Source organism: Psammomys obesus, unplaced genomic scaffold (genome assembly GCF_907164565.1).
Source record: "Psammomys obesus unplaced genomic scaffold, mPsaObe1.curated_primary_1811, whole genome shotgun sequence".
In the NCBI taxonomy this organism is placed as follows: Eukaryota; Metazoa; Chordata; class Mammalia; order Rodentia; family Muridae; genus Psammomys; species Psammomys obesus.
This window is the reverse complement of record NW_026596064.1, coordinates 20,389,999-20,413,312: the sequence shown is the minus strand read 5'-3', so window position 1 is coordinate 20,413,312 and position 23,314 is coordinate 20,389,999. Positions and strand designations below refer to the sequence as shown.

The window sequence follows — 23,314 nt, the reverse complement described above, 5'->3', positions numbered from 1 at the left end:
TTTTTTTTTTTTTTTTTTTTTTTTTTTTTTTTTTTTTTTTTTTTTATCACAGACCATGACGCTAAATCAAACTCTAGCGCATATGGCCACACGATATCAGCTGTGGAATCTTGACTAAAGTCTAGAAGGTATTTATAAATAGGAACCATACCTTTTTGCTTGAAGTGCACGGTGGTGCCAATTTCTAAAAAAGAGACATTTAGCAAAACAAAGACAAATGAAAAAACTTTATCATTTGAGGATAAACATGAAGGTGGCTTGTTACTTCCCACTAAAAGGAAAAGGAGAAGAAGGTGGCAGGTGGCAGACAGGGCAACAAGAGAAACTGTTGCTAGAGACAGAGTGATAGGTGAGTGGAAAGAGCAACTGGTAGTAACAGGCAGACAGACAAACAAACAAAAGAATGGCAGCTACTGGTTCCCCACGCTACATAGTATGCAGGTAGACAGGAACAAGGACTCCAGCCAGGAGTCTAGAAGTAAGTTTGACTGTGCTGTATGCAACCATAGAATGTGTCTGATCCCCACTCTCATCCTGCCATTTTTGTCCCCATCCACATTAACTGACCCATAACTCCTAATCTCAGAGGCCATTCCGCTACAACCTCAAGCTTCACAGCCGTTGTGCTGTAGGCTAGAGGTCTTCTCCTCAGTGTCTGTCCTGTTTGCTCAGTCGCTCCAGTCACATTGCTGTCAAAAACTCGCCATCATTCAGACGGCTGCCCCGTCGCTCTCCCAAACTGGGTAGGCTATGATTCTCGACCTTCCCTTAGGAAGCATCAGTCTGAGCAGCACTCGGCCCCTCCTGGAGTGACGTCACTGGCTTACCCACTGGCTTGTCTTCTCACTTAAAATGAATGCCTCCTAAGGGCATCCGCAGGGCCTGGCTCATCAGCAGGCCGTGAGATACCGTAACGTTCAGCAAACGCTTGTTGCACGTACTAATAAACATCAAGGCCGAACGAAATCAGATTGGTTAAATATCTGTTTGTTTGTTTGTTTGTTTGTTTGTTTTTAAGTGTCTTTGCCAAATAATTCAAAAGACTCCTGTACCTTTGGTGGTAAGTGTAAATGATTGGTTGGCTATGGAGGCCCACACTGGCTGTGGGATCTAGAGCTGCTCCCCCCACCCCCCTTTGTGACAATCAGGTCCCCCAGACCTGCAGCCTGAGTAACACAATCTAGCAAGAAAAGAAAAATGCCTGGTGCCTTCAGCCACACAGAGTTCTACACAGAATGTCTGTCATCTTCTAGTCCTGCATTCATTTTCTCTCTCTTCCTCTCCCCCCCCCCCCAGTGGCTTCCAGGGTAAAGACCTAATCCATAGCTTGATATCTGTGGCTCCCCCACCCCACCATCCCTGCCTATCTAGTCTCATAAACAGCCACCATTTCTCCCAGTCTTCTTTTTACGCTCCCCTGGAACCAGAATCCCCTTTTTGGGGTGTCACGGCATCTGTATGAGGGTCTCAGTCACTCTTCAGAATGAGTTATTACTTCCACCGAGGACACTTCCTCAGTCCCCTTGATGGCATCTGGCCCCTTTATCTTCCACCACACTCATCTCTGTCTTAACTTCCAACGTGTGTTATCTGATGCTTTGATGAACGGCTGTCATCCTCCCTGTCTCTGAGTTCATCAAGGCTGGGGCTGTGTCTGTTATTACTTGATACTGTCGTCCAGCTCACGACAATCAACCCGACTGCATAATGGTCCAAAGCAAAAGGTCTAGAATTGCTGAAATTTGAGAAAAATAAATATGTATCCTAGATGCTTTCTCACCCAGAAAAACAGGGAATTTAATTTAACATACAAGCCTCAGTCCTATAGTTTTCCTCTGTTCATCCAAAGAAGTTACAAGAAGTTACAGTGTATATATATATATTTTTTGCATCATCATCAAAGTTATAGTGAAGGGCATGGTTGTCCCAGGGTCTGAAGCTTGCAAATGTTTGGCCCTGCCTCATAGCTAGCAAAACTAACGCCAGCTCGCCTTTCTCTGCGTTGTCATGTACAATGGTTTCCCTGCGGTGGCTGGCTCCGGAGGGAAGGAATCGCTCCGAATGTTTTCTTGTGTGGTGACGGCTGGTACAGCCGTCTGACGATGCCAAGAGACACAAGCACCTCCCTGACCCTTTGATATTTTGAAGAACACCACCTGTAGACAGTCCAATTAACAAATGGGTCATGCTGTAAGTTCGTATGGGAACATGGAGTACACTTCTTCCCCGGAGGCAGCCGCTGACATGCCTCAACCGATGGGTTCCAGACCCAGGGGGAGACCGTTTTCAAGGGCAGAATGGTGGGTCTTTCTTTTCTTTCCCTTTTAAAATCTGGTCCACCGGCTTTGTGAGAAGCGGTTTAAGCTAATGTTCAGGGCAGACAGGAAGGCCGGCGACTCTGCTTAAGCCAGGAGATACATCTTTAACCTTTCAACGCCCCAGCTTTTCCTCTTGCACATGACTTTAATGACTCTGGCACTTACAGATCTGCTCCCTAGATGAGGCCATCACTCAGTGTGCTATCTTGCACCCGGGACACAATTAAATCAGAGTGCTTGTTACCATTTTGTGGCGAAACCCTTCTAGAGAGGATTATTAGTGCAATTTGTTTTTTATTTATTTATTTTTTTTAAATTTTCGTGGTGGCAGAAAGAGATCCTGATTAAAAAAAAGCCATGACAGTAGGCATGTTAACAGTAGGGTGGACAAAACATTAGGAGAGCCTGGCCCACGTAGGAGGGAGGTTAATTGGGCAACATAATTTTTTAGCATGCAAGCAGAAATATGCTTGCAGGAACCAACCATTAATACAGGCTTGGGTGAGAATCTGTACATTCTCAATGAGCATTGATGGGAGAACAATTCTCCCCTGTTCTTAAGAAGAGAGAATTACAGGAAATATGTTGAGACGCTCCCGGACAGTTCACTCTATGAAGTAACTACACATCAGGGCTTGGAGTGTTTTTAAAACACAAACTAAAAGTCCTGCCTTTTAGATATTCTTTCCTGTTCTGGCAATAAATTGATTTCTTTGCGGAACATATAATGATCTTAAACTGTAACTTCAATTTTTGTGTGTGTGTGGGATTAAAAGATACGTGTGATTTTTGCACAACGGTTTCCTACTCATCCTCATCTGGAACCAATTAGTCCGTTTCTGAGAAAGAAAACCCCTCAGGATTTTTGAGCTCCTTTGAAAACTGGTGACGTGCTGCCATCTCGTGGTCACATTAGGACATGTTCGTAGGTGCCGGCGGAAGGCATCATCTCTGTCCACCAGGGGGCAACAGTGAGAGAAATGACATATTTCCAGGCACTGGCGTGAAGTTACTCTTTAGAAGGCCTCCCTCGTACTAGAGATACGTTTTGTTTTTTGATCTGGTACATAATGCTTTTAAGCCATTCTTTTCTCTAATGAAAGGTGTTTTTACGTTCTTGACAAAAACTGCACGGCCAGGGTACTGTTCCTAGAAGGGTTCCCTGAACACGCTCAGGAGAACAATCCTGCAGCCTTTTATGTTTTTTTTTTTTTTTTTTTTTTTAATGTTTTTCATGAACAGTCTTCTCTACATATTGATCTTGCTTCAGAAAATACGTTTAACAAGCGAGCATAGAGGTGCAGATTAGAAGTATAAACAGACACCTGCCGTAAGATAACGGACAAAACTTCGGGGACTGGGGCGGGTTCCTAGTTTCGAGAATGTTCCAGACATTCTCAGACAGTTTTGTTAACTTTTGACTTCTAACTCCTGAGGAGGTGGCAGAAGGGAAAGACTTTAACGCTAAGAAAGGTGAGTGATTAGAAAACATTTTTTTTTTTAATGCTGACTATGCTAACTTGTCTTTGCCTTTTGATTTTCAGATTCTTCATAACCAGCTACATTACCACGCCCTCATGTTGCTGTTAAGTATGTGACTCGCGTAAGACCTCAGCCTAGCCAAGGATCTAGCAAGGAGAAATTACTAGCTTAGGAACCATGATGTCTCAAACCCTAAGCAAGGCCAACACTGGGACTTTAGTCAAGAGCCCCGTGGGCCCCAAAAGTCTGATGATTGGTTCTCATATTCAGGAAAGTAGAGAACTTTCTGCAGTGAGCTTTATCTAAAAGAGAAAAAAAAAATTTTTTTTTCATGACCCATGGAAACCAAAGACTTACAAAATAGAAATGTAGGCCGGAGGTCAGAAAGCCTATTCCTCGTTTTACCTCTGGCCATTCACCCTGTGCTCTCTCCCTCTCTTCCTTTGCATTCTCTCTTCTCCTGCTCTGTCCTTTCTTCCCCTGCCCCATCTCTTCTCCTAAAGTGAGTATTTCGAAATATTTCACTGGAAACTCATTTTAGTTAGGAAACTTTGAGTTATCTTAGGGCCCCTTCATACCTTATCAGAAAATGCTGTCCTTTGTGTTTCTTTTGAATTTTAGGGGGGTGGGAGATGGCAGAGGCAGATACAGCAAGATTTTAAGGATTAGAAGAGCTCTGCATACTTCGGCCTTGACCATAGCCTGTGCCCACAGATCTCCAGCGTTCGGTCCTATTCATTTCCACTGGAGGGCTCCTGCAGCGGTGTAGGAGTTGACACGGCTCACACAGTTCTAATTCCAGGGTATTTATTTGAAGAAAAGTATCTCATCTGTCACCCGATACAGACGTATTTGGATAAGGGAATAATCAGTCCTTATCCACGGCACAATTCTTTTTCTGCAAAGCCAGTGTTCTGAGGTGTGAAAATAGCACATTGGTAGCCGACTTCATATAGACTTGGCGACTTTGGGGCCGAGTTAATAATTTTCTGGATAAAGGGTCCACAATGGACAGGGATTTGCCTGAAAGTGGTACCTCATTTAAATCTGTAAAGTGGTCGATGAAAAGGGTAAAGTGTGGGGGATGGGGGCTCCAACCTTTACCCTCCTTTCCTTGCTGACACCAAGGCCCCAGCGCATAACATTTGCAAGGGTCCCCTGTAGAAATCGGTGGGGTTTTGTTCTCTGACATTTTGTGTGTGTCAAGGTTTTCAAAAATAAGACCTTTATTATTATAGTGGCTTAAAAGAGGGACATTTTTATTAATTCAATTTTGAAAGCCACACTTTGGAAGTTATTAGTTTCTTTCTCATGGGCTTCTTGTCTCTGTTCAGAGGCTTTCGGGATTAGCAGCTTCTGCCTCCAAGTATGATTATTTTTCCTTCTGCCACAGAAAAAGATATGCCCTGTGATTCCTATTTGTATTGTTAGAGCTTTGGATTTCTTCTATGTGCGATATTCAATTTGTATAAATCTCAGTGCCTCATATTTCTACAATATTGGCTTCTGAGAATCATCGGGAATCATTCTCCTTCTAGGCAGGAGAGGAAAAAGTGAAAACAGAAAGTGACCTGACCCTCAACCTTGTGGTTGTTTATTTTAGTTAATGCAGAGCCAAGTCTCACACAGGCCAGGCAAGCCCCTCCCCCAACTACCAAGTTTTACTCTCAGCCTGAGGTGGTGGGGGCCTAGGTTATAAGAGGTCTGCTGTTTCCACGACTAAGAACCAGTATCAAAGGAGCTGAGAAACCCTACCCCATCATCAACATCTGAGAAAGGAAGCCAGCATCCCTCACACGGACTCCGATCCAAATGGAATTCCACACTTGGCTTCTGAGTACTGGAGAGGGCTTTGCTCTATACAGTTGGTGGTCAGCAGAAAAGAACTGAAGCTGATTGGAGGAGAAGATAACGATGCAAACTTACCAAGATATTATAACTCTAAACACAATGAATGAATAAACTGGAATTGAAATCAGTACTAACATAGTTTGTTATAAAATGTGAGCAAAACTTCTGAGCCTCCTTTGTTCAAATTGGTTGGATCATCAAACCTCCACAAACCAAATACTATATAATGAAGAGAATGCAAAAGGCACTTTTAAAAGTGAGATGATTTGTTATTACTTTATTTTTCTTTTTAAAATATGAAAGAAGTAAATCTACAAAAGGGAAAATACTAATACTTCGTTGTGAAGGGAGAAAGTAGATGTTCTCACATCTGAGTGAGTCCGTTACTGAGCATCCTGAAGGGAACTCAGGGGAATCTTTTTGTAAGGCAACCTTGCACCTAGGACCGGGGGAACACTAGAAACATGCTATACCTCTGCTCCAACTTTTCATAAGTCATGGAGAAGGGAAGTCATGGGAGATAGGGAAGGTTCTAGACAACATGAACATTTAGGTAAGATGCTCACTTATACCTACACAACTCATTGAATGTGTAGACATGGAGCTGGTGCCTACATAGGGCATTTACCCCTGCGGGATAGCATCCTTGGTACAGGAAGGTACTCTGCACGGTACCAAAGGAGAAACACAAACACCAACTCCGCTACAAAATCTTTGATCTATAATGGTGTCTTGCCTACAAGATGTGCTAGTGAACTGATGGAACAAAACTTGTGGAAATAACCGACCAATATCTGACTTGACTTAAGGCCCACTCTATGAGATGGAACTCGTATCCGACATTGCTTGGGTGATCGAGAACCCGAGACTAGCTAGCCCAGGAATCCAAGGTAAATCCAAACACTACTGAAAGAACGTAGCAAAGAAAGGACTCCTACTGATATTCTGCTGTACTCATAGACCAGTGCCTTATTCTGCCATCATAAGAGAAGCTTCCTCTCATAGCGGATGGGAACAAGAGCTTCTCCATCAGACATTATGCAGAGAGTGAGCGATGTTGGAATTCTCATCCCTAAATGGGATGTCTCCAATAAAGCCCTTCCCTTTGGGATCAGGGGACCCTGCAGATGAGGAGGAGCAAGGAGTGTAAGACCTAGAGGAGACGGGGAACACCAAGCGAACAGGGCCCTTTAATTCATCAGGATGATGTACGTATGAACGCACAGAGGCTGAGGCAGAATGCACAGGCCCTGCATGAGGAGTTTGCGGAAAAGCATTCTCAATATCAGCCTGAGAGAACGGGCTAAAGGAAGTGGGGTTGGACAGAGGAAGGTGGCCATTTCTAAACCCAGATACATCTAGAGTTGTCTGGTATGATGGGAGGGAAGGGAGGTCTTTGTAAACCCCGTCCTCACATCAGCTACTCACCAGCTCAAGGCTGCTGTGTATGGCTGAAGGCTGTGCCTAAGGAGCAACTCACTTGACACCCATCAGCTGCCCGTACTTCAAGCGGAAGGAAAAAGGCTTGAAGGTGTAATCCAGGCAATGTGCCATACATGGCATGTGGTAGAATGTATTCTCAGGCAGTGTCCTAACATATGTCAAAAGATGGCAGAGCAAGTGGCTTGCACCATCCTAGAGTGTCTGCAATCTTTTCCAGCAACTACAGGGAGAGTCCTAAGGAGGATTCTGGTTGGCTTGAGTCACGAGTTCACCACTAGCTTACATGGTTCCCTGACTGTTCAAGTTTGGATTATACATTTAGGACTATATTATTTTGTATACATTATACACAATCCTTTTTGCGATAAAGAATAATCTCAAGTATGGGAAGCGTTTCGATGCCTGTATATATTTATGTAACCATCACCTAAAATAAGATACAGGGCATGTTCTTTTGCCCGTGAAGCTGTCCCTTTGCTGTGAACTTGAGGGGAATAAGTTTTAATTTCTACTATCTTAAGTGTTCCTGGATGTCATATAATTATAAACATGCCGTTACATGCTGAAAAACATAAATCTAGGAAAATAAAAAAAAATGTTTTCTGATTACTTGGCATCTGGTTGGTGATAGTATAAGGTGACTGAATCCTTCTCTTAAAATTAAGTTGATGGATGTCATGCTGCAATGAAACAGATGAGAAGCCAGCATGGGAAAAGTTTAAGGAATATGGCTTCCCAGGGGGAAGCGGTAAGGCAAAGAAGAGCTTATGAAGGACTACAGCTGTTCCTATAAGGGGCTGCAGGACCTGGCTGCTATGGGTCCTGCCTCATGGATTGTTACAGAAAATACAGTTTCACAGCACGCTCATACTGAGAGGACCCCGGTAAGTCTCTTACATCAAGGCTGCTGGTTTTGTTTTTGTTTTTTTCCCAAATCTCGAGGGTTTCTTATTCATCCTGGTAGGTTTAATTTTTAATGAACTAAAGTGTTCCAGAATACCCACAGGCTTAAGTTTAATAAAGGGTTCTCCAGGGTCTGTAATGTAGGAAACTACATATAAATTAGAATACTCCAAAAAAGCCAGCCCAACTGACACAGTTGTCAGTGAGAGAGGCTCCTGGCTGGCCAGGTAGTTTTGGCTTAAACGAGGCAGCAGGAGTTTCTGTCCTTGTCCCTGGAATGTTCCAAACAGCACCTCTGGGTGCCATGTTGGTCCTTAGTCTACTGTGGTGATAGAGACCAGTTAACCTAGCCTCAGTCTCACTTAGTTGTTGATTCTATTTAGTTATGAAATCAGAAAATAGATTCTAATATCCATGTTTTAAAATATACATGCCCTGTATATTTTAATGATTTTTGCCCCTTCATCTATTTGAATTACTAAGAAAGGATTAAATGCAAAGGTTTGGATAGATCTCTAGAGGTTTCACTTTTTTTTTTCTTTTTGGTTTTACTCCCTGCTTTCTATTTCCAAGGTCTAAATTGTAAATTCTAGAACCATTTAAACATACATTTTTAGATTCAAAATCCCAAAGGATTCATGGCAGTCTTTAATGCATGTAATGTGAGTTTTCATTTTGTATGTTTCAAAACCGAAAAACATTCGAATATCATGAAACGAAGTAATTTGAATTCAGAGAGAATAAGTGAATCTGTGAGAGTTCCTAGGGTTTAAAAGAGCCTGGAAATAAGGAGATAAGGGATTTAAAAATATTGGTGTGCTCTGAGTCCCCCTTAGGTCTGCCCCCTTAGAACTAAACATCACAGCATAGGCCTTGGTAAGGGATGTTATGTCTCTGGCCCTTTCTGGTAACTTGCTTCCTTGATCTCCAGGAAACGTTAGTCACAAGGCTTCTGCATCTATGACTTCCTCTTTGTACTCCTGTTACAACTGACCCCCAACTATAGCACCTAGCCAAGCTCTGGGCCAACTTTCTGAAAACGTAGCTCTTTCCTAACAACCTGACCGTTCCTACAACTGAAACCAAGCCCTACCGCAAATTCTGTTAGAAGGCTATAAGTTTCCTCTGGATGTTCAGCTAGTAAACAGACTCAGTATAACTCAGAGGATCAACCTCGCAGAGTGCTACTACCACACAGTACACACTAGACACGCTTGCCTACGCATTCAGCCCAAGGTGCTCTTTCTCATAACAAGCATTCATGCCTACTGCTTCTTTTGAAGTCCCTTCCTCCCTCCTTCCCTTCTTCCTTCTTTCCCTTCCTCCTTCCCTCCCTCCCTCCCTCCCTTCCTTCCTTCCTTCCTTCCTTCCTTCCTTCCTTCCTTCCTTCCTTCCTTCCTCTTGTTGTTTATTCTCACCAAATACCAAAGAACAGTAGTAAGAAACTTAGGGGAAAGCCCTTCTTTCTAGATGTCAAAAATCAAATGTGCTTTATATTGTATACCTGTGAGCTTTTTCTGGATTCTAGACATTTGTATGTACTGGGATATTCTGCTCCTTATATCTTCCCTCCTTTTCCTGCTGTGCAGCTTCCTTTTCCCAGGGACCTTGACCCATCTACCTAAAGTACCTGACTATCTACCCAGCACCTTACAAGGGCTCTAACATGACACTCGACAAAGCTGACCTTAGTTGGTTAATCATCTACATTATCGGCTTTTCCACGTGGTCCATAAAACTTCCTGGTATAGACATTGTGCCCGGCCTGCTCTGCACAGTGCCCCAACAGCCCAGCTCAGAACACATTCTAGGATAACATGTCTTTCAGTGAATCAATGATGTCTTCATCATAATGCTCATTGCCAAATTAACTTAGTTTGAGCCAAAAATTACTTTTGATTGAAAGTTATCAAGAAATGCTCTTTCTTCTGTTTCTAGTGAGTAAATAGTTAAAAGAACAGAAAACATGAATTCTAAAAGAAACACTGTAAAGCAAAAGCCAGAGCAAGTGAGAGTAATGAGAAACCCACAGCTGGGGAGTCAGAATAGGAGCTCTGACACACCAAGAAGCCATTCTCTGTTTTCCAGAAGCAGCCAAGGACAAACTTACCTGTGTTCTCAAAGTCTGGGGGAATGAGAATGGTTTAAAAGTTTCCCAAGTTACAGTAGTGTTTGTATCAACAACAAAGTGCGAGTTATTCTTTATTGTCTACTGTCCAAACACTCCCTGCTTCCAAGTAATAAAACAAAACGAAACAAGAAACTAACAAGCGAACAAACCACACACATAATTAAAACATAAGCATTGCCTAACGATCAAATGCATTTCCAACAGAGAACATGGCTGGGGCCATTTGTAGTTGTGGGGGCCAGGGCGTATGGGAGAGCTAGAGTGAACAGCCCAGGCAACGCTGTCTTCGGCTGCCTTTAATAGTTCTCCCCTGCCTACTGAGAGGACGCTATGCTCGCCTCAGTGTTCTCTCTGACAGTGCGGAAGTCATGCTGGAAATGCAAGGTGTCTGAGGTGGGAAGGTAAGCAAGACACTTTGCCATGAATTACAGCCCGGATATCAGGTGGGTGGTGATGTGCAGGTGTCAAGTGTGCACATGTGTCACAGACGTGTGGGAAGTGCTTTCCTTTAGTGTCAGTGAAAAGCAGAGCCGCGCAGCACACCATGGCAGTCGAGGCTCCCCTGTGTCCAATTAGAAAGGGTGATAAATGGCTTGTAAGGTCTTTCTTCCCCCTGACTGGTGGTGGGTAGAAGCTAACAATTCTCAGCAGACTCCTAGTGAGTGGTCGGCTGGCTCCCCTCCTAGCTCTGGCATATACGAACACCTTATATTGGAATTCCATCCTCATTAGTTCATGCTGCGTTCTGACTTGGCAGGTATGTTTCCCCACAGTGGTGTGCAAGGGGAGACGTAAGGGGTGGGCTTTACCTTCCGTCCTCTCCATCAAAGTGTTCATTTAATTTAATGCCTACAAATAAAGTGGGGTGGTGAAAGGACACGGTGAGGACAGTGGGACTTTGGAAAGAAGTTGTTACTGAGGTTAATTTGTATCCTGCCTCTTTAGAAATTGCTGTTTCCTCCACATAGATGCTACAGTGGCTCTGCCATTCTTGCCTGACGGCACTCAGTGTTTAGAAAGTGATTGCTATTGCCCTATAAACTTTTATTTTTGCTTTGTTTGAAGGGAGTCCAAGAGAATATGTATAGGTGAATGCAAGATGAATTGGAACAAAATGTAGAGAAGAAGAAAATCGAGAAATACACACATGAGGAATAGAAATTACAGGTGACAAAGAGGGAACCAAGGAATGAAATGAAAATAAGGTTTATATTTGGAAGGAGACTGTGGTATGACATCTCTCAGTGTCTGGGATCATGCTGACGCCTTAGAACTTGGAGAAGTATGTAATGTATCCTGTCTGGTGGAGGGACGCTGGAGATCAAACCCAAAACCCATCGCCTGCTAGACAAGCACTCTATCACTGAGATCACTGAGCTCCTTGCCCAGTGCCACCTCCCTCTCTGTGTATCCCTCACTGCTTTCTTCAAGGACTCTCCCTCCACACTGTGCCCAAGAGCCCAGGGATAAGCTCCCTAGGAAAGGCTCTACCTACAATGCCTCTTTCAGTACTTTCATGTTGAATAGCATGTGAGGAACGCTAGGGGGAGCCCTGCTGGGGTGTACTCTAAAGACCAGAGGGACAGAGGCCAGCCTCCTCTGACCATTCAGGATCCCCAGTCTTCTTTCTTACCCTGTGGGGCAGTATGCCAACATTTTTACACTGCAAATCTCATTGAGATTTTCTTAGGTAGCTTTATTCCTTTTAATTAAAAAGACAAGACTGCCAATTACTTAAATTTAATCCCCAAATGTAACTGTAACTTTGAAAGATTCTTTTTCCATGATGCTTATACAAGAGTAATATTTCCATCAAATTAAAATTTAGTAGTAGCTTGGGTTTAAAAAAAAAAAAAACACATTCATTTTCAAACCCCAGCTGGCTCTAGAAATCGAAATAGCACAGCAAGCCATAAGTAAAGGGTGGTGATCAGGAAAGGATGGCTGGTGTGAACAGATCAAGACTAGAGAAACAAGAAAAGATGAGAGGAAAAGTCCTACTATTCAGAATTCCTCTAACTGTAAATTCATGCCGTAGGGCTTTTAGCCTTTTAGCTCGAAGCTAAATGTAAATTCAGTGAGATATAGCACTGTAAAGTTGCTGTTGGGCCTTTCAACAATGTGGTGGATAAATTTCATATTGATTCGTGTTAGCAGATTTTAACAAGAACAGCTTAGGAAACACACCAAGCGAAGAGTAGAAAGGTGGAGAGAGGTAAGATGTGGACATGGAAGTAAGACCTCACCTGTTACAGTTGGGTCTAAACCATTCTCCCGGCAATCAGTGACTTACCGGTGCCACGTGAAATAATGCTATGGCTGTAATGGTCACTCACGTGTAAAGAAAATCAACAGGAAGACTGCTGAATACTGTCTGAAGGAGGCAGAGTAAAAGGTGTGCAGATTGGCCCTTATTTATTTTCTTGTGGATTAACTGCAACCAATGGTAGTTCTGTGAATTCTGCAAATTTATTATGGTGTGGCTGCATGAGGCTTATCAGTAGAAGTAAGACCCTTATTTCTGCCAGCTAGCAGGAAGAGAAATACGTGTTTTAAAATTTTAATCTCCCTAAACATGATGTATATATTTGTGAGAAATGGCAGGTTTGTTGGGATAATGTTCTTTTGAAATGTATACACCTTACCCTTGTTCATTCAAATGCTGGTTTCTCTCCCCCACTCTCTGGTTTCAATCCAGACATTGCATTGTGAGACTTTTTCTAAGCATCACCTGTCTCAACTTTGTGTAAACATGACAAAATAAAACCAATGTTGAGCAATGGAGAGGAAGTTGTAGGCGGGAGAGGGGAGGAGCCAGAGGACAGGAAGGAGTAGGAGGCAGAGGAGGAGCAAGAACTGGGGAGAGAGGCAGGAGGAGAGGTCTTGGAACAATGTGGAGAGATGGACTGGACCTAATATATCACTAAAAGCAAGTATAATGTGGGAAATCTGAACGGTAGAAACTACATGGGCTTGGAAGTTTAGGATGGAGTAACTATTGCCCAGCATTGTGTTCTAGGTTAACTAAGTAAATACTAGTCTCTGTGTGGCGATTTGGTTATACAGCTGTTTAGGATTAACCACAGCTTAATAGAAGATATGTCAATAGTAAATATTAATTGCCACTTACAACACAAGTTCTTTGTCCCGTTGACTTTGGATTACCATAATGTGGCAGTGTGCAAGTGAGAAGTGAACATGCCACACAACAGACAAAGGTGACATTTTGTGGGTCCTCTTCAAGGTTTTTATTCTCTTTGAGTAAAAAAATTAAGTCAAAATCTTTTTTGTTTTTGTTTATTTTTCATTTGGCCTTGAGATAGTTTTATTTTTAAACGTCTTAGCAGAGTGAGCATGCAAAACCTGATTGGGATCCACAATAATCAAACCACAAGGAAGCCACACAGAGGCCATGTCTATCCAAGGCCTGTGCTCACCTGACAGGAGCATTCTTCTCAGAATAGTGCTTTTAAAAACCACAGGAAGGATGGGCAGTTGAATATGATTATTTGAAATTCAACAGGTTATTTTTTTTTTTCCTAACGTTCTCCTTCATATAGTATTTAAAATACCACTTTGAGCTTGTGGGCATGAAAAATACAATTTCTTTCCCATTTCACAGTTGGAAAAACTGAATTACAGAGAACAATACCAGTAATTATCCATAATTAATAGACGTGTGTATGCAAATCATTCTGAGTAAGTGTGTGAAATTAGATGTACTGATGCCAGACAGCTCTGTTCCTGTGTTTTTAAATGCTTTCATGTAAATCTCTGTGTTAGTCAGGCATACAAATATGACTTTCTAAAAACGTATGGATAATAAACTGATTATTATGTATGTATGTATTGTAATGTGTAAAGCAAATTAGACAAATCGTTGCAATTTGTTAGATGGGTACATATCTAACGAGAGCATTATGAATACATACATAATGTTGTTTTGTAATGTGCTTTATAGATTTATATGTAGCCTAGATTCAGCATGTGGTAGACTTGATTTGGGTGTACATTGGTTGGTCATTAAAATGTGTGGGGGAGAATAAGTATTAATTTATTTTGATTGTGAGTATTGATGAGGCGGTACATGCAAAAGACATTAAAGGGCATTGGATATTGTTATTAGTCTTAATATTTTCAGCGCTGCACCAGAGGAAACTGTTATATTTAGAAGTTAGAAGAGGCATCTGCTTGATTTCCAGCATGACATAGTCAGAAAACAAATGAAAATGTGAGGGTCATCCAGCCGTCTCTACAGAATGGGATATATTATTTTTTCTTCTTTCATTCTCTTGGAGCCTGATTTAAAGAATCCATTCCTGGAATAGCCAGGTAGGGGCTTTCCTGACTGTCTGTTTGGATGCCACATTTGTCCATAAGAACAGTAGTCTTCTTTGGGGAAAAAAAATGAAAGCAAGGGTAACTTCAAATTTATGTAAACCTGGCATGTTTGCAACTTGGATTGTATTTTTTTTAACTTTAGTTTTGGGGAGTTTGTTTTGTTTTCAGAGCAAGCTTTAGATAGCTGTATTAATCATGCAAACCCAGCCATGTGCGCTATGTTTTATCAATGGAAAAACAGGGACTGAATGGCAAGCAGCTGTGAGCAAATCCAGGGCAATGCCTGAACTTGGAAGATAATCTCAACATTTCCCAGATCTACTCGCCACATGGGGTTAGTGACTGGAAAGGCTGTTCACTTGGGATAAACACTCAGATGGGAGACAACAAGTGAGACACATTCATTCTGTTCTGTAAAAAACAATAATACTATGGGCAGTGACTGGAGAAGGGTGGGCTGAAGGAGCCCACAGAGCTCAAGGGAGAATTTGCTGGGAAGTTTTAAAGATGAAACAATGGCGATTGCCCTCGTCCTTCCTTCTTTCACTGGCTTTCAGCTTTCTCATGCTGTTTTTACTGCCTCATACTGAACCCATGCTCCTTCTCAGCGCGAGGGTCTCTTCCAATGAGGCAAAAGGTTACACCTAAGTTGGCTAAAGAGAGACACCCCCACTGCCCAGGCTCACAGAAGCCCCTGGAAATTGGCTTGAGCCAAACAGTGTAAGAAAACTTCCTCAGAAATGTAAAACAGTCTCTTCCCTCATTTTACAATTCAGTGGATTTTTCTGCAGGGATATAGTGGAGGCCTTTATGCAAAGATATGCAATTCAGGACTCATTTCGGAATGAATAAACCTAAATTAAAATCAATGGGAAAACCCAACTATCAGAAACAAATCAAGAAAGGAGCACCTCTTATTTTCCACATAGATAATATTTATATATATTTAAATATATAAAATAGAATGTATATTTTAAATCAGGGAACAGGGAAACACACTGCTTTTCTTGTTTTGTTTCATGTTTGGCATAGAGGCAAGGGCATTGTAAAATTTCCATTTGGCCACAAGCAATCCATACTACTCTTTGGTGTTATCCTGGTATTGCGATATCACAGCAGACATGGTAGGGCACCCCCAAGTGGCCTGAGGGCCACAGGTGGTTGGGGACTTGAGTGGATGAGAGGGATGACCTTCTAATGGGGAGCACTAAGGAAGGAGCAATTGTAATGAAAACTGTTTCTTTTGGCTAGGTTATGGTTAGACGGGAGGATGCTCTTTCTATGAAAGGAGGGTAGAAGGGGGTCTTTGTAACTTCCACCACCTTTCACATAACCTTGAGGAAATCAATTGGTCTGAAACTCTTGAGGCCATTTGCCTCAAATAACAAACACAAGGCATAGTTAACACTCTGGGGATGAAAGTTAGGATTCCAAATAGATGATGTCAATATGTAATATTTAATTAAATCAGGGAGTCATACGCACTACTGGTGACCACAGTAAGTCCTACTTTTAATGGGTGTTTGAATATTGAATTCACTCTAAAGACTTGGGCATTTTGCCATTGTCTTTTCTTTCCATGGGAAAACGTGACTTCACATGGGAGGCCCTCTTGATTGAAGAGAAAAGGAGAAAGTGATTGGGTCCCTAGGAAGGTGGTGCCCTTGTAAAGGAGAGGGGACTTAGGAGAACTGACTTTCTCCAGTGACACCCCACGAGTTACCCCATGTCTCCATGAACAGCTTTTCAACTCCTGCTAGCAGAAGCCCGAAGTATTAGTAATAAGGTGAACTACAAGTCTCTAAAACTATCTTTAAAAGCTAACTACAGTCTACAGACAATGCAAAATCAAACCAAGGGTCATTCTCCAATCAACAGTTCAGTGTGTGGGAAATAATGTTCCACAAAATTCAATAAGGTCAGTCCCTTGATGAGACTGCTCGCCAGCATTCGCCAGCTGTCCTTTGTGCACAGGGTCTGGCTTCACTTTGTTTAACCACAATGCATGATCAGATAAACATTTGAGTTTTGAGTTTGTGGCTGCAGAGAGCTGTCACAGAGACGCTCAGGGTCATCCTGATACTGTGCAAAGCTCATCTTGGACAGGGCATGACCTCTTTGCAAATACGATCCACTGGGACAGATATGATGTGGTGTGTGTGTGTGTGTGTGTGTGTGTGTGTGTGTGTGTGTATGTTTCCCTTATCAGGATATTTGCAAGATGCCAACAAGATAATTGGTGTCAATCTCTGTAGCAACACTAGAAGTTAAACGTCTTAAAATAATTGTGGCATGTCAGGAATACAAGATGGAATACTTTCCATGAATGTTACACTTCATGTCAAGTCTGAAAACCAGGCACACTTTAACAGTTTTATTTTTAGTGGCCAGGGTAAGGAACAGATTTCATTAATGCTGTAGGGAAGTTATTTTCTTCAACAGAGTTCTAAGTTTTATACTAAAATAGTCTAGACTGCTCTTAAAATTTATTAAGCTGTCTTGTCAGCCCAGAAACCTTCTGCAACTTATTGTAAATATAATTAAAACAAGTTTGCATATATGTGAATACATGCATATGCAAAACATTGCATTATTGACACTCTGAAGGTTTCCGTCTGATTCTGCTCGGAACTTCAGCTTGGACAAGTTAATGAAACATGATCTATCTCCAAATTTATGAAAGAGCAGCTTTCTTCCTATAATTCTGAGCACATTTTCCTTATAGTGTGTATAATAATCTTCTTTAATTGGATTTATTTTTTTCCACACTAGGCCCTGCATGGCCTAGTTTCCATTTTTTTCTCACATCGTCTTTGAGTGTTATTTGCAAATCACTTTTCTGGGATTTAATTTCAATGGTAGGTTGGTTTCATTTCAATTTTTTTCTATTATTTTAATTTTATTTGCCAATTTGCCTTTAAATACCCTTAAGCTAGAAAGTTGTGGGTGCGACTTTGCATGTAAATGTGATGTAGGAGGCAAAATTTAATTTGAATCTGTGGAAAGTTTTATGCAAAGAATACAGAGTGACTGTAATTTGTTATTTGTGTTTTCTAAAGTATGTATGTTTAAAAGGTAAATATACAAGTTGGCCAAGAGTTAAGGAAAGGTAGTACTCATGTAATTTTATTATATTTAGTCTTTGGGAAAATACATTTTACAATCAACACCAATGACTATAATTTCAGAGCTTATAAATCTTTTTGTTTGAGGTGATCAATGGAATCATTAATGTGATTTTTTTTTTTTAAGGCTAGAGAGCTAGCACACACAATATGGGAGCTTGTAGTGACCTGTAATACATATAGATTAAAAATAGATTATTACCTGTCTAGCTGACTGACTTGAATTTAAGTCAGTGGCACACCTGTTACTCTGCTGCTGTTGGGTGTAGGGACAAACGATTGTCTTGCTTTACAGTGTTTATGGGGAAAAAGTAACTTGTAATAAATGTCAGTTTTGAGAATGTGGTTTTCTCTTTTGTGTGTTTTACACATCATATGTTGGAGAATGACCCAGGAGTAGAACTACGGTGATAAAAATCATACTGACCTTGAATGGGGTGGGGGACTGTGGGTAAAACACGCTCTAAAGGGGAAAAACGGCAAACATCACAGAGGGTTTAAATGCACACACATTCTCAAGGTTAATTGCTCAATTACAGAACAGGAATTTCCACACCTATAGAATCTTATCTCCTGTACAGTGTTTATTTGTTCTTCCTGTTAAAGAATCAAAGACATCAGTGAAATTATAAATATAAAACCTTCTTTTTTTCAATTATAGTAAGAGTACGGAGCCAACACCAGCAGTAACCCTCATATAGGATTTTCTCCTTTGCTAGAAAACTCAATACCAAGGTGCTAACTTTTTAGAAAGAGGGAGTTGAGCAGGTTATAGAAGTTATGAGATCTTCCTTGGGCCTGATTCAGGTCAAGTGCCAAGTAGAAAAAAAAAAATGATTTAATTCTTCACTGTGTATTTGCTACTAATTCTTCACCGTGTATTTGCTACTAAGTTTCAAGCTTTGAAAAATAAGTAGCTGAACTGCTTGTGGCATTTATGTAGCAGTTAAAGCCCACTATACTCTCTCTACTGTGTTTTATTTTATCATTACTGTTATTAGTCAGTGTGTTTAAGTGACTCAGCTTAATTTCCTCATCACACCATTTGTAGTTAGATAAATGCACTCTGCCCTGATCTTCACAAGAGCATGTATACTGCTAAACCATGCTGCCTTCTCTCTACTCTCTTCACAACTGCTTCCTTGCTTGTTATCACTGCCTTAAGCCGAACTTGTTATCATCATTTTGGCTTGTCACACCACATTAGTTAGTCTTGCTCTCTTCATTCTTTTGGCTTATCCGTCCACAGATACTTTCTCCTTCCTGATTTTCTTTTTCACCCTCATCTTTCCACTAGCATCCCTGCTACTGTTTTAAAGTTTAGAGCAAGATTTATTGGCTCCCACAAGAGCAAACCTAGAAGTGAAGTAGATACCAATTAAAACGAAAAGAAGATTTCGAACTGTTGATTTTCAAAACCAGAAAAGAGCAAGCGTCTTGGGTTTTTGTGTTTCTCGCTTAGATAGGGATGCTTGAGGTCAAAAGCAGTTCAGCAGCTGAGTGGGAGATGGGAGGGAGAGTCTCTGCTGTTGGCCCTAGAAGTACAGGCTGTGGCTTTTCTTTTGGCCTTTGACTCTGGGCTTTCTTTTCCTATTGGCTAAATGGAATGTGTAGCTGCAAGGGCACTATTGGCCAGCTCTACTGCATATAACAAGAAAAAAACACTAAATGGGTGTTAACATTTCACAAGAAAGCACTTCTAATTGGCTGTTCCAGAAAGAGAAAAGCTGGAATAGGGATCAAAGTGTTTATATCAAAACAATTTGCTAACTCCAGCTTTATTTAATTACGAGTATTACAAAAGCATTCCTGGAACTTGTTTCCTTTTGTATCTACAGGGGACAGGGAGTGTCTGAAGGAGTTAGTGCCTGCTCTTCTATACTGTATGGGGTTAGAGCTTTATAATAGCTTGTTTTATTATGATGTATCTGTAAGAATCTGGTTATGGAGTCTGCTAAGTGTTAACTACTACCCAAAAAAATGTATCTTTAACACCAAACTCCTAAAATAATAACTTAGAATGTTTTCTGAAGAATAAGGAGAGCTGCTCATTATGAATACTCACTGTGGTCATGGACAGCTTGGGATCTAGTCAATTGCAAGATTTTAAGTTAATTATCTCTTAAAAGTATAAAGTAAATAAAAAAGCACCTCCCAAACACAGGTACAGAATGGGTCAGTGTAGATGTCTTTATTTTTTTTTTTATTCTTTTACCTTTTATAGTCTTGATGCATTAACAATACACATGTTTCTCTGAGTTAATTAACAGAACTTTCCTTTAATGTGGAAAAAAGCCATTAGCCTGGCTAGTTGAGAATTTCAAAGTTCCAATGATTTAGATCCCTAGTCTAGGGACCAGTGGACCCAGGTTGATGGGAGTTAGTGGAGCAGGAGGAATGAGAAACAGTGTTCTACACTGTGAAGAAGCAGAACATTAATGAGCCAGGAGAAAGGCCTCATGAAGGGAAGAGGAAGAAATTAGATATTGCTTCATCTCTACACTGTGACAAGCTGTAACTCCTGCCATTTTGGTCTACATAAATAAATAATGTGTTGGTCTAGAAACTGGCCTCTGTCAGTTAAGTCAGGCTCAAACTTAAATTTCAAACTCAGTTTATACATCACTTCGTTTCACTAATGACACAATCGCCATGCAACAGGGAACCATGAGAACATGGTGGGGTCATTCTGATGGATAAAGACAAGCATGTAGGGCAAGCACTTTATGTAAGCATCTCTTGGGAAGAAGTAATAACAGTGAAATAATTGCCCTTATTTTTCCTCCCTTAAGGGAAGCACTGGGACAAGGTACCTCCATCATCTTGTGGGTAAATCTCAGCTCTGAGCATAAGAACACTGAGATGGTGATAACCCATAATAGACGATGAAAACGTCTCATTTCATCGGAAGAAATTCATGTCTTCATTTATGGCACGAACAGACTAAGGAGCTGAATCCCAGCCCATGTACATTGTGCCACTGGATTTACACATTTAGAAAAAAAAATGTGAAAAGTACCACTTTTTCAGGCATGAAAAAAATTATGTAAAAGATATTATTCAAATATATACACTAGAGTAATCTTTGGCAGAGTGTGAGAATGTGTGAAGGAGACAAACGAAAGGGAAATGCTCCTGGCTTAGGAAGAAAGTTTTATGAACACAACGTATTCTTGCACTGTCGTTCAGCCGTTTTGACCCCCCTGGAGAGGTGACTAGGGAGCAGAGAAGGACACATATACATGTTGCTGAGGACAAGGGACGGCAGACTGACACTGCAGAAGTCAGTGTGTCACGGTGGTGGACAGGGTGGGCAATGTGCTGACCCGCCATCAAGGATGAATAATCATGAACTCAGGGACTCTGGCTCTGGGTCTCTACCTGCTGCTGCCTCTGGCTGGCAGCGGCTCACCAGCTGCTCTATCTGCTCTTGCCTAGCTTGGTCAGCAGGGCACCCTGCTGCCCACACAGCGCTTATGTCAGTGCATCTGGCTACAGAGCCCCCTCCTGAAACTGGTGGGCAGAGCAGCACCAGCTGCCCTGTCCAGGCCCTTCCTCTCGTTTGCCTTTCATCTCATTGACTTTGGGTCTGAAGAATGGACACTGTACTTACGCATGCCCCTTCTTCCTTTTCTCTTTCCTTCTCCTTTACTCTCTCTCCTACATCCTTCTTTCTCTGCCTGCTCCCTCCATCTTCCTGTCTCCTTTTCCTAATTATTTCAGGCTTGTGCAAACTGAGCCACTGTAAAGCACCGTGTTCAAGATTCTAGCTACGCAGGTTGTGATGGGATGCTCTCTGAACCTAACTGATGAAATTAGGTTGGGCAGGAAGGCACACTGTTTTTATTGCAAAGGGCAAACTCTTTTCCTTGAAGTTCCTAGCTGGGCTTTGGGTTTAAGCAACAGAGTTGTTGATTGCCTAATTTTCTACAATAGCAATAGCTCCTTTCACTTCAAAACCTAGTGGCATTCGTCTGGTATTTACTAAGCACACAACATCTCGATTTTACCATTAAGTGGGGAAACAATCCCTAACCAAGGTGAAGGCCTATGCTGTGTATACAAAAACTGGTCCTTATGCATGACGCTGTGTAGAGGGTAGTATGGGACCACTGGGGCTATGACCTCCACCAATTACAGTAGTGTGAACTTCATAATTAGATGATTTGACCCAAATCATAAAGCTCATTATGATATGAAACATTTGACCAATTCCCCGATTCTTAGCTTAAAACCTGAAGTTCTCTATGACTCCTGGTATTTAATTTTCCCATGTTAAGTCCTTTCATGGGTTGCTGCAATGGGGCAGTCCCTTTCACCAGATCCCACAAGTGTCTCTACTGTCTACAGCTCAGCTCCTGCTCCGCCTCTCTGTGTGAGTATTTTCTCAACTTTTCTCTCCTGGGCCTTAAGGCAATGTTTTATTTGTTACTTGAGCTGTATAGATAGCATGTTTTCCTTATGAGAAGGATGAGAAGAAAATATATCTCAATGTGTTGTGTAATTAATTGTTCATTTTCCTAAATCATCTGGCTGTTGCATTTTCTACATTTTGATCTCCTTGAAATCATTTTTGTTAAGTGCATGATTTCTACTTGAGCAGGTTCCCTTAGGGTTGTCAGAATCTCAGACTTATCATTTTAGGTGGGGCTTGCCTGTACCTCTGGAATTCCTTATGTCAAGAAGGATTGGGTTAACTATGTCTCTTAATGCAGAGTTCCCTAAAGGTCTGCTGGAGCTCTCCAGTTGGAGAGCTGTTGTCTCCAGTTGAAGGCAGAGAATATTTACATTTAGTCTTTAGAGACAAGTAAACAGGACATGGGTTTTCAACCTCACACTGATGTGGCATTTAGATAGCTATACCCCATCAAACTACCACAGACAAAAGCTAGGGGCTTAAGAATGAGAAACTTAAGGCCACCTTTAGGGTAGTTTGTGGTTGTTGTTTTACAAAAGTAATGTTAGATCTTCAGCAATTTTCAAAGAACTTTAATACTTCCCTTCAAGGGAACTCTCGCTTAAATTGATTTTTCTTCCAAGAATCTGTTTTTTCCCCTTGATGGCTCATATCTAAATTGAATACAGTATCTTTCCTAGCCATAGTATTTTTTTCTAATTGAGAAAGTAAAAAAAAAAAAGCTTTTAATGGTTTGTTATTTTAAAGCAATAATAAAACTTTTAAAGCATTTTCTCTTTGATCTGAGTGAGTTTTGTGGCTCAGAAGGTTCTAACCATTCTGCTTCACTTATCCTGAAATATAAAACACCCATATTATCATCTTTCCATGACCCCATTCCTTATCCACTTTCTTTCGGGGACATTTGAATCTGGAATTATAGCTACCTGACCAAGAAGGATGTGGAGTTAGAGGCATGACTGTGTGCTGCCAGTGAGCAGGACTCCAAGGTGGGCTCTCTTAACATCCAGGCCTTTAAAAGGACTGATTGCTTCTCTGCCATCTTTTCGGGTCTTTTCTGATCTTTAGAAATGCTCCCTTTCCCTTTATTCTACTTCTGCTGCAAATGGTGTATCAGAAAGATACACTCCTTGCTGTCCTAGAGAAACCATCCTGCAGTGTCCTTTTTTCTTCAATTTGCATACTATACTTTAATCATTCATTCTACCCTTCCTCTTCTATTAGTGAAAACACCTTCTTTTTAGAGGACTTCATCCACTCTCACCAGATAGGTTTTTCTGCATAATTAGTTGCTGGTATATTC

At 41.3% G+C, this 23,314-nt stretch overlaps 1 protein-coding gene across 2 annotated transcripts in view; it reads right to left on the bottom strand.

Annotated features, from left to right (window-relative positions):
• Lsamp (limbic system associated membrane protein) overlaps positions 1-23,314 on the bottom strand; it is a 666,829-nt gene that overhangs the window by 13,254 nt on the left and 630,261 nt on the right. The window contains exons 7-8 of one of the 2 annotated variants that reach the window (XM_055625123.1): positions 18,022-18,057; positions 152-184 (exon numbers count right to left, since the gene is read on the bottom strand). The exons of the other annotated variant lie outside the window; for it this stretch is intronic. Of the exons in view, the coding sequence (XP_055481098.1) occupies positions 152-184; positions 18,022-18,057 (69 nt within the window). The remainder of the gene's footprint in view (positions 1-151; positions 185-18,021; positions 18,058-23,314) is intronic. 2 annotated transcript variants of the gene reach the window in all.